Source organism: Bos taurus, chromosome 13 (genome assembly GCF_002263795.3).
Source record: "Bos taurus isolate L1 Dominette 01449 registration number 42190680 breed Hereford chromosome 13, ARS-UCD2.0, whole genome shotgun sequence".
NCBI lineage: Eukaryota > Metazoa > Chordata > Mammalia > Artiodactyla > Bovidae > Bos > Bos taurus.
Window position 1 is genome coordinate 19,625,229 of NC_037340.1, and position 12,157 is coordinate 19,637,385.

A 12,157-nucleotide genomic window follows, 5' to 3' on the forward strand; every position below is an offset into this window, starting at 1 on the left:
TGAGTTTGCGTGAACTCCGGGAGTTGGTGATGGACAGGGAGGCCTGGTGTGCTGTGATGCATGGGGTCGCAGAGTCAGACACAACTGAGCGACTGAACTGAACTGAATCATGTTACTGTAAAAACTTTTCATTTGTTGAAGAAAACATTATTTTGTCTGTACGTCTTAGGTCGTGTCTTCATGGCAATCTCTTCACTGTAAATATGCCCTCATTTCCCCCTGAATGGCAACTTAGAATTTCTGAACCTCAGCGGTACACACCGACAGCAGCATGCACGGTGCCTTATTTAGTATCCTTATGAGTGTATTCTGGAAGTTTCCTCGCTTCTAAAATCTTCCCTGAAATCTCACCATTCTGTGGGTTATGCATTGTGCTCTTAATGTGATCTATTTCTTTCAAGGTCTTTGTGAGGGAACAGGGAAGAGACAATAAAATACAGGAAGTTCACTCCAAAAAGAAGATGGAGTTAAAGATGAACTCCTTCACCTGCTTTATCATTTTGACTGACAGTCAACCCTGAAAGAAGTACTACCTTCAGGTTGCGTGATAAAATCTATGGATTCATGCTATCTGCTGTGAGTGTATATTTAGGCGAAAAACTAAAAACAAAGAAAAACACAACACAGTAGCATCAACCCTAATCAAAACAAAGAACTGCAAGTTTTCATACACTCTCACTCAAAACAACTAAGTAACAAAGAGAAGAGTCTTCCGAAGAGCAGACAACTGTTGACTTCTGTAGTCTGGCATTCCTTCCCCTTCTTTCAAAGAATCCAGAGACCCTCTTTTTCTCTAGAATTCCTCTCTGCATTTTGTCTAGCACATGGCTTCATGCCCACAGGTAGGGTGGGAAGTGATCCAGGCTAGTTAACAAGAGTAATCCATTTCCCTTGGGCATATCATCCAAGTGGAGCCAACCAGAATTTTATTAAAGATAATTACATCTTCTAGGGGAGAAAGCACCTACCCCCACATCCTTCCTCTGTGATCACAACCTGGAAAAAAGGCTCGCTTAAGTCTGGAACAATCATGACCGCCTGATAACTCTGCCTGGAAAGCTCTCACCTGAGAAGGAAGCCAACTCAGATGAAACACAGAAAATGTCCTGCTGATTGGCACCAACTGAACCTTTGGCTCCACCTCTTCCTGAAGCCAGGTCCACTCCTTCATTCCCAGATATGACAATTAAAAATCACTTTTATTAATCCAGGTTTGCTTCTGGCTGTGCAACGGACAACCCTGAGTACCACACACTCACATATCCTGTAATTGACAAGAAAGTTCCTCTTACATGTAACAGGAAAAGTTGTGATCTTATATCTACATAATAAAGGACGTTCACTTGACATGATCAAGACTAACATCAGCTTCATAGATAATGGAGTTGGTCTGTCTAGGATAGATAACTGTGTGAAAACCCAAAGCAGACATTTTCGAACCAAAGCCCAAAGAACCTTAAAAATCAATGAGACAGGAGTCTGCTTTGGCAGACAACATTAAATTTGAGTATGTTTGAGTCAATTTGAGTATGAGCTAAAATTTAAGTACTGTTTAAAACATCCAGTTTATCCTTAAATATAATCCCAAAGGCTCTAAAATCACAAAGAGGTTTGAAAAAGCTACACCGTGCCTTTGTACACCTGACTACAGACAATAGCACAGTACGAATTTAAGAAGACATTTGATATCATAAAACACAAGCTATTGAATAGACACTGAGTTTTCAAAAGAATGAACCAACTGTGTTAATTATTTTCCTATAAAGCCTTACTTCCAACTTCTGTAAGATAAAACCTAAGTTCAACATCAATTTCTCATATTTTATTCCATCACAGAATTGCTGCATAATCATGTTAAATTTGAACACACCACCTATTCTTGTTTTTCCATCCATGGTATGAGAGAAAGAAGCAGTGCCTTTAGAGGCTAGTAAGGCCCAGGTCCATTCTGAACTCTGTTAATGCACATATATGCAGTATAATTAGACAGACCTAATGCCACTTGCTTTTTTGCCTTATATTTCAAAAGGCAAATTTATACATATATTTTCTTATCCCCTATCACTTTATAACTTTGCTGTCTAAACTTTTATGGTCCTATTATTTCTAGTTCCTACAACTAAAACTTACACTGAGAAAAATCAAGAAGAGAAAGTGCAGGAGGGTCTCTTAACAAATATTTGTCCTTCCTGTCTACACTGCTATTTATTGTCCCTGCTGGGGTGTTTGCAGCATTCGAGTAGGAGGAAAGTATGCCTGCAAAAGGTAACCTGCTGTACTAATTGGCTGAAAAAAATTTTTTTAAATATAAAACTTAAGAAAACCTGCCTTATTCTGCATGGCTTTCTCACCTCATACAAGCTTTTGTATGGCATTAGGGCAAGTCTATCCAGGCAGTGAATTTTATAGCTGAAAATCACCGAGTATTAATGTATCACCTTCTACATAGGAGGCAAAGCACTAACAATCTGATGATTTAACATAACACATTGAAGAAAGATGCCCATTGACAGACAGTCTACGCAATGTTTGTCTGTACTATCAAGGCAGGAAGTGTGAGTGAAGTCACTCAGTCGTGTCTGACTCTTTCTGACCACATAAACTATACAGTCCATGGAATTCTCCAGGCCAGAGTACTGGAGTGGGTAGCCGATTCCTTCTCCAGCAGATCTTCCCAACCCAGGAATTGAACCGGGCCTTCTGCACTGCAGGTGGATACTTTACCAGATGAGCTACCAGGGAAGCCCAAGGCAGAAATTATGTCACAATTCAAAGCAAGCAAAAGAATCACATAAATATCTGTGAAAAACTTATGTGACACTGATGGTGACTCTGAAACTGACAAAACTAAAGAAATGTTTTGGTTGTATTTCACATTAATTGTCTAAATAAGTCAGTCTGTGGATGTCTGGTATAGGGTGTAAAACACAAATTCTAAAACCTTATTTGGCCATCTCTAGAAGATTAAAGGCCAAAGATGGGCATGAATAGGGGACAGACATTACTGAAAAAAGATATTTGGAGTAATACTTCCTGTACATCAATAGACATAGTCTTTAATTTGTTATAAATAACGCTTAGAAAAATTCCCATTTCTTAAAGCATTTATTGAGCACCTACTATGAATCACTAAAGTTGAAATAATACCTTTCATGTGCTATTATTACTTCAGTAGGAGTTAGCATATTTTTGTGAATTTTATGAAAGCCTAGCCAATTTTTCTAGGAGTGTTTTCCTAGCTCAAATTCTCAAATTATTTTAATCAAAAATTATCAAAACCACAGCAATAGCAGCAACAGCTTCTCTAGTCAGTCTGGTCTTCACTCCAATTTCACTGCTCTTTGTAGACTTTAAGTACCCCTCTGTCTCTTGCTATAGAAGGCAGGAGATAATGAAAAAGAAAATACTGTCCACTTATTCTACAGAATGACAAACCTGCTTGCAATTATACTCATCAGCTCCTCTTTTCCTACAGTTATAACAAAGGAGCTGTCCCCCATTCAATCTAGAGTAAATTGTCTTTCTGAAATCCAGATTATATCCCCTCCTGCCTTGTCAGGCAATTTATACCCTTATTATCTTTCCTGTGCCTTATTTTCAACATTGTCTCCCAATACTAGAGTCGACCCATCAGCAAAATGTTTAAGAATGTTCAAAACCCAAACCAGACAAAGATGCCACAGGAAAAGAAAATTACAGGCCAATATCCTTGATGAGCACAGATACAAAAATTCTCAACAAAATATTATTAAAACTGAAGTCAACAGTACATTAAAAGAATATACACCATGATCAAATAGGATTTACCTGGGATGCAAGGATGGTTCAACATCTGCAAATTAGTTGGTGTGATACACTACATTAACAAAATGAAGGATAAAAATCATATGATAATTTCAATAGATTCAGAAAAAGCATTTGACAAAAATTCAACATCCATTTATGGTATATAAACACTCAACAAATTGGGTATAGATGGTACATACCTCAATATAACAAAGCCATATAACACAAATTTGTGTTAAGTTAGTGTTAAGATCATACATAACAGGGAAAAGCTGAAAGATTTTCCTGTAGGATCAGGAACAAGACAAGGATGCCCACCCTTTCCACTTTTAGTCAACATCATATTGCAAGGCCTAGTCAGAACAATTAGGCAAGGAAAAATAAATAAATAAAAGACATTCGAACAGAAAAGAAGTAAAACTGTCACTATCTGCAGATGATATGATAGAAAACCCTAAGGACTCCATCAAAAAACTGTTCAGTTCAGTCGTGTCCGATTCTTTGCAACCCCATGGACTGCAGCACATCAGGGCTCCCTATTCATCACCAACTCCCAGAGTTTACTCAAACTCATGTCCACTGAGTTGGTGATGCCATCCAACCATTTCATCCTCTGTTGTCCCCTTCTCCTCCCACCTTCAATCTTTCCCAGCATCAGGGTCTTTTCAAATGAGTCAGTTCTTGGCATCAGGTCGCCAAAATATTGGAGTTTCAGTTTCAGAATTAAGTTGTAAACTACAAAATCAATATATAAAAATCTGTTGTGCTTGTATAAACTAGTAATAAACTATCAGAAAGAGAAATTAAGAAAATAATTCCATTTACAATTCCATCAGTTCAGTTCAGTTCAGTCACTCAGTCGTGTCCAACTCTTTGCAACCCCATGAATCGTAGCACTCCAGGCCTCCCTGTCCATCACCAACTCCAAGAGTTCACTCAGACTCACGTCCAACGAGTCAGTGATGCCATCCAGCCATCTCATCCTCTCTCATCCCCTTCTCCTCCTGCCCCCAATCCCTCCCAGCATCAGAGTCTTTTCCAATGAGTCAACTCTTCGCATGAGGTGGCCAAAGTACTGGAGTTTCAGCTTTAGCATCATTCCTTCCAAAGAAATCCCAGGGCTGATCTCCTTCAGAATCGACTGGTTGGATCTCCTTGCAATCCAAGGGACTCTCAATAGTCTTCTCCAACACCACAGTTCAAAAGCATCAATTCTTTGGCACTCAGCTTTCTTCACAGTCCAACTCTCACATCCATACGTGACCACTGGAAAAACCATAGCCTTGACTAGACGGACCTTTGTTGGCAAAGTAATGTCTGCTTTTGAATATGCTATCTACGTTGGTCATAACTTTTCTTCCAAGGAGTAAGCGTCTTTTAATTTCATGGCTGCAGTCACCATCTGCAGTGATTTTGGAGCCCCAAAAAATAAAGTCTGACACTGTTTCCCCATCTATTTCCTATGAAGTGATGGGACCAGATGCCATGATCTTCATTTTCTGAATGTTGAGCTTTAAGCCAACTTTTTCACTTTCCACTTTCACTTTCATCAAGAGGCTTTTTAGTTCCTCTTCACTTTCTGCCATAAGGGTGCATCATTTTCATGTAAATAGCTAGAGCCATCTACTAACAATACAAAATGAAATAATATTCTATTAGGATACATTCTATAGTTCTTAACTGTGAGATGTTTTTTGGAGGGTTTTTCTGACCTTTGGTTGATAGTTTTAAAATTATTTTTTACTAATTTTCAAAATTCTCTAGAATTATTTTTGGCCTTTAGTTGATAGTTTTAATTTAGGTTTTACTAATTTTTTAAATTCTTCAGAATTTTAGTTCACTATGATTAACTTTTAAGAGATAGCTTTCCCTTATTTGATGTTCAAATAATGCTTTATAGATTGTTCTACTTAAAAATAGTTCTTTTGAAATGTTGACTATGTTCTCTCTAATGATGTCTTAATTGATTTGATGAGTATTTCTATGGATTATTATTATTTAATTTTTATAATGAAAAGTAATCAGTGAAGGCAGAATAATCTAAGATTATCTTTTCAAACAAAAAATAGTTTTCAAATTCTGCCCTAATATCTGACACCAACAAATGCTTTGAATCTACTCACATAATTCAAATTTTAGCATTGTCTTCCTGCATTTGTACACACTGTATTACAGATACTTTATATTGTAACTTTGTTTTAAAACTTTGATAGTAGTCTTTTCTCCAATATTTGAAGCATTTTCAAGGTTTTTAAAAGGCCCAAAATGAAGGATCAGAAGGGAAAAGTTCATTAGTTTATTTTCTTCTTTCCTCTGTTAATCCAAATGCAGACAGCTCTACATGAGGTCCAAAAGGTCATCCCTTGAATGACAGAGTCATTTAACAACCGTGCCATTTTTAATGTAATTATTTTAAATAGTGGGCACTTAATCTAAATTTCAATTTTTAAGCTTTTCTATTTCATGTCTTTCATTCTTACATTTCAAATGTAGGTTAGCTCCTACTAAAACTATGTTTTGTGGTTGCTTTTCTGAAATAAGCTGATGTGTATGCTTTAAAAAACTTGACTAGACTTTGTGTACCTGTGTACTAAGTACCTTCAGGCATGTCCGACCCTATGGACTGTAGCCCTCCAGGCTCCTCTGTCAATGGGGTTCTCCAAGCAAGAATACTGAAGTGGGTTGCCATGCCCTCCTGCAGCAACTAGATGTGATGCAGTTCTGAAATACCAATCTGCATTTGCACCAACCTAAAATACTTTGAGGACATTAGTAGCTCAAATGGCCTTCTGGGAGCAATGGATCTCACCTACTTACGACAAATTGATGAGCACTTGATGAAAGAAACCATACATTTACCACCCAGTCTATCCTTAAATGATGGACCTCTGTTCCAGTCTGGCTTAGGAGGCAGAAGTGAAGGGCTTTCTTCCTGCAGTAACCCCTTCATGGGAGTTCCTGAAGCTGGGTGTTGTCCATCCAGGGCCTCTGCCTTGCACTCAGGCAGTGTGGTGGTGGATCTTCCCTTCAGTCGAATCGGATCCTACATAGTCTGAGGACTTGCGATGTCTGAAAGAGTGATGTGTGCTCGCGAGACAAAATAGAATCAGCCTAGGAATACTGCCAAATTCTTCCTGTCTATCACTTACCTCACGTAAAGGTCGGTCTGTCTCCTTTCAGAGGGAACAGCAGAAATCTAAAACTGACCCTCTTTGACACTTAGTGGACTCCACCAGCTGAGGAAAGAGGTTGTTAGCAAGGACAATTTGCTCCGTACCTGCCCACTAGCAGCCAGTTATCATTCAGTACGGTAGGGCTCCCATTACCCAGAACTGCATGTGGAAACTCCGGAGTTAGAGAAAAGTCTCAGATCAGCTGAGATCAGAAAAATCAGAGGCAGAACTTAAATATGATATTTCCCCCAGAGTACCTACTGCGTGTCTTAGTTGGTTGGAGAAAGGCTGGCAAAATGCTCAGCTGGAGAGCAAGAAAGGCGTTTTCTGCGTGCCGACCCTTCCCCGGGAAAGGCGGATGGGAGGAAGGGGGCGAGGTGGCGGGGCAAGAGCAGTGCCTCTTGGAGCGCAGGATCTGGTGGCTTTGTTAGCTTGGTGGGTTCAGACTGGGAAATGCACACTCAGCAGGGAAAAGGGAAGAGAGATTGGCGGCAGTTTTCTAAAAACAACACGGTTCAAGTCTCCGCGAGTGCCCCCTCGCTCACCCCGCGGAGGCACAGACGGGTCAACCCGGTCCCGGGAGCGCGCGGGGCCGCGCGGGTCCCACTAGGAAGGAGGCGGGCAGCCGTGACTCCGGGACGCCCCGGCGCTGCGCCGAGCGGTTCCACTTCTCTGTCAACCTGCCAGTTTCGGAGAGGCGCCTCTCCCTCCGAACCTCGGGCTGAGGTCGCCCGGGGTTACCCCAAATCTGACGATGCCGCTCGCCCCGAGCAGCCGAGGATTGCTACTGCCGGGGGTGCGCCTGGGACTGAGAGGAAAGCGGGGAGGAGGCGTCGCGCGCCCGCGGTAGCCAAAGCGCCCGGGCTTCTCTCCGCGGCGATGGCTCCCAGGGGTCTGCGCGGGCGCGCCTGGCGCCCGGTCTCACCCCGCCACTGTCTCTTCCGCCCCGCCCAGGCGTTTAACTCTCGGCCTTACAGTGCCACCTTCCCACCCAGAGTCCGGGGTGGGATAGCGGGGAAGTAGGAAACCAGCTAGGGCGAAGAAGCGCTCGGGCCCGGGCGGCGGGGAAGGTTGGGGGCGGGGGGGATGACGACTCGTGCGCCCAGGAGGCCGGTCTCCAGCTTGGAGGCGGGGACTCCCCCGGCGCGGGCCCGCAAGCCCGAGGTGCAGCTTTGCACCGCGCGCGGGGATCATCTGTACCCCAGCCGGGGCGCGTCACCGCGCCCAGCCGCCACCCGCTAGAGCGGAGCCCTAGCCCGGGCCCGCGCGCGCTGGGCCGCCTCTCTCGCGTCCCGCCCCTAGTTCTTCCGCCAAAACCTTTGACCAGAGTCTTCCTGCCAACATTCCTAAATCCCTTTTGCCAGCTCTTTGCGCCAGGTAGGAATAAGGCTCTGCTTTCGGGTGTGTGCAGAAACGCCGTTCCCAGAAGGCGGCTGACCTTTTCACCTTCCCCACGAACTCCTTCGGAGGGGGCCCTGGGCATTTACCTTCTCAAGGGCCTGATTCGCAGCCAAAACCTGTTTGTTCCCTGAAATGTCCTTGCTATTCCTATCTGCAGAGGCTTTCTGCACCAGTTCCCGGAAAACCCTTCGGGGACCGAACTGGGGGGCATCCAGAGCCCACTGAGGACGCGCTGCCGTGGGAGGCGGGGGTGGGCCGGCGTGACAACGGCCTGTAGCCGGAGCGGGCACCGTGAGAGCCCGGCCAAGAGCAACACCCCACCCCCGCCACTGTTCCTGCTCCCCAGTGATGCACAGGAGCCCCGACCGCTGGACCCCTCATTTCCAAACCCCGAGCACCTGGGCTCCGAATGAGGTGGCTGGGCGGGGTCGGGCGACGACTGCCCCCTAGCTGGAAGGCTCACCACCTTCCACCCTCCGGCGTCCCCTCTGGCCGGGAGGAGAGGACACCAGATCTTCGGCAACAATGGAGCCCGCGGCGCGCGGCGCACACCCGGGCTCGCCAGGCGCCCAGCAGCGCGCCCCGATACGGGGCAGGGAGGCCGGGCGGGGCTGCAGCACAGCATAGTCCGCGTGAGTCTACTGACTCGGCTCTACGTGGCAGCGACACTTCCGACCCTCGCCCGGCTCCGGGGTGCGTCCCCAACCCCAGCCCCTTTCCTCCTTCCCTTCGGGCCTGACCCGCAACGTCCAGGGGCGCCCTGCTGCTCCTGCCCCAGGTCACGACCCTAGGTCACGCCTTGGGCTCCTCCCGGGGGTTTCGGAGTTGGGAGAAGCAGCCGCCACCTCCCGGGCGCGCTGCCTGTCTCCGGCAGCCGACCCCCCAAAATCCTAGCGGAACTGCCCCGCTCTCCCCCGGGGGCCCGAGCGAGCATGCCGAGGTGGGCTAGCCCGACCCTGGCGCTGCCACCGACCTCGACGACCGGTTCCCCCCCAAACACATCCGCCACCCGGCCCTGGGCACGGAGTCTCGGCGCCTCCCTGCCGGGGAAGATCCCAGCAGGGCCTGTGGGAGAGACGGACAGACGGACGGGGAACGTTCAGGGAGAGAAACTTGTTCCTCCCCGTCTCTGTCAGGCAGTCGCCGGCGAGCCTGTGCGGGGAGAGGGGCGGGGGGAAGCGAGGGAAGGGCTCCAGAAGGGGAGGGGAGGAGGCGGTGGGGGAGGCGGGGGTGCAGTTGGTGAAACTCCTCCGTCTCCCGCTCATCTTTTCATTGCTTGCTCCTCTTCTTCGCGCAGACACCCCGACCTCCCTTGGGCGCCAGCTCCCCGGCCCCAACGGGTCCAGAATCAAGCCGAATTTTTTTTTTCTTTCTTTCTGGAAATTGGCGTTGGTGTGTCTCTACGTCCCTCCTCCCCCTCCCACACCCCCACCTTTTTTTTTTTTTTTTGAGACATGGCCCGGGCAGCGGCTCCTGGAAGAGGAACAAGTGTGGGAAAAGAGAGAGGAAACCGGAGCTAAATGACAGGATGCAGGCGACTTGAGACACAAAAAGAGGAGCGTTTCTCTCGGATCAAGGCATTGCCTCGCCGCTTTTCTTTCTCCAAAACGGTCTGAGGATTTTACAGCTCCGGGAGGAGTGAAAGCGCTCCGGATCGTGGAGATCGCCCCGGTGCTCTGTTTTCCCCGCACGTTCGGTTCTCCCGCGTTCGCCCCGGAGACCCGGCGAAGGGAGGATGGAGAAGGGGCTGCAGCTCCTGTGCGCCGCGCTAGCCCTGGTCCTCGGCGCGGCCGGCGCTTTTCGCAACGGTAAGTGACAGGCGGAGGCGCGCGGCCGCGGGGGTGAACCCGGTTCCCGGCTGCCCGCGCCCAGCTGCCGGGACCTACCGGGGAGAGCCGCCTCCCGGTGAAGGAAACTTTTAGCCAGACGCAGAAATCAAGAAGTAAGATCAGTCGTTGTAGGTAGGGCAGGGAGATTTCACGTCCTCTGACTCCCTCCTGAAGTTGGTTGTTTGGCCATGGGGTATTTCCCACCTCTGCTACAAGGCAGAGCGCCCTACCTTCCCAGATCAGCGCACCAATTATCTTAATAATGTTTCCTCCCCAAGGCAATTAGAGGAGACTCCCTTTCAAAAATATGATGGCTGTTGAAAGTTAATGAACACTTTACCGGGAGCACTTCCTGATTCTCCGACAGCTCCCCCGAACTGATTCCTGTGGTGGGTGCCCGCAGGAGATAGCGGTTTGCGGGTGGGTGTTAGTCCCTCCTCCGCTTTTCCAAACCAGCCCTGCTCCGTCTGGAGTATGAATGAAAGTTATATCGCGTCAATAAAGGAATCTGATACACACGCTGTAAGGCACCAGGATATGTGAAAATCCCCTAACCTAGTTGCAGCTTCCACTTAGCTTTTAAAACCTCTCAGTGTTAAGTAAATGGAAGACCGTGCTGGGTTAGAAGCAGTATCCTGTAACGTAAATAGTGTGTTTTAAAATGGGATCTGGTTGTAGGCATGTTCGACTTACACTGTAAAGTAGGTGGAAGCAAGGGGGCGGGTGACATTATCTTTACAGTAAGTCTTCAGCAATTATTATTAACTAATTATCAAATATTTACTTTAGCCTGGCTTAGATTTCAATCAGAGTAATTAGAACGAGAGCCCATCCGCTACTTACCGGTGGTATATTGTTTTAATAAGAGACCACAAGTGGAGGAGTTCATACCGAGAGGAATTTAAATCACATCTTTATGATGGGCGTTAATCTCTCTAATATGCTTTTTAGAGGTTTCGTGATTGAAGCAATAGATTTCCCGAGCAGCTACCAAGCAGTGTTCTAAAAGATATGCTTGGAAGCAAAACACACACAATTGTGAATGTAGAGTTCAATTTATTAATGAACCTCAGACGATGGCATCCTTCTCTAGTCTGGCAGAGAATGAAATAACACTCACCTCCAATTGAAAGAGCTCCAGTGGTTAGACTTTAGAAATTACAGTAACCCAACATCTGCTTCCACGGTGGCGGGTGTTCATAGGATGGATTTGAAATCCAATGCCAATAGCTTTCAGACTTTAGGCTGTGAACTCCATATGTATGTCTGTGTGTGTGTGTGTGCATGTGTGTGTGTGTATACATACATGAGAGATATACATACTTCCCAATTTTCTTAGCAGAAATCTGGGGAATGCTGAGACCCTAAGCTGCAGTCAATGACTTGACTGGTTAAACCTATGTTGCTATACTTAACAGTGACCAAAGCCAGTTAATGCCTCTAGCTCAGCAGACCTTTCCCAGCCATGTCCACCTCCTCGGAGTACCAGTGTCTGCTAAATTAATTCATTAACCTTATTTAGGACTAATGGTCCAGAATCATTAGAAACTGCTCGTTCTTAATCAAGTGTTAGAGAGATTTAACAGAGCCAGGGAGTCTAGGAGTCCACATTATCTTATTACACTGTCACTTTCTCAGAAGTCACAGATTAAAGAGCTCTGGTGTGGTACTGAGTCCACCTAAATGTCTTCTGAAGTGACTCTGTCGAGTGGCTACAAGCAGTGCTGTTTTATTTCACTCCTTAACAGATGCCAGACACTGCCATGATGTTTGTACAGAGCTGGAGGAGACTTAATGAGATGGGGTTGCTTTCCAAGTTTTCTGCACATTTAAAATAATGCAAGAGCCTCTGCAGAATAACATAACAGAGTCCAGTATGATCATTAGCTGAGATTCTGAACTCCAGTTACAACACCATTTCTTCTTGGCAAACCTTAAGCTTCTAAAAGCTAAGGCAAAGGAAACCCT

General features: G+C 46.1%; 1 protein-coding gene across 5 annotated transcripts in view; it reads left to right on the plus strand.

Moving 5' to 3' along the window:
• The first annotated feature begins 9,628 nt into the window (after positions 1–9,628).
• The window catches only part of NRP1 (neuropilin 1), a 147,333-nt gene continuing 144,804 nt past the window's right edge, over positions 9,629–12,157 (plus strand). For 4 of the 5 annotated variants that reach the window (XM_025000766.2, XM_010811132.4, XM_010811133.4 and 1 more), the window contains exon 1: positions 9,629–10,168. In XM_025000766.2, coding sequence (XP_024856534.1) covers positions 10,096–10,168 — 73 coding nt within the window. In that variant the 5' untranslated portion in view covers positions 9,629–10,095. The remainder of the gene's footprint in view (positions 10,169–12,157) is intronic. The other variant, NM_001205660.2, reaches the window with a different exon arrangement.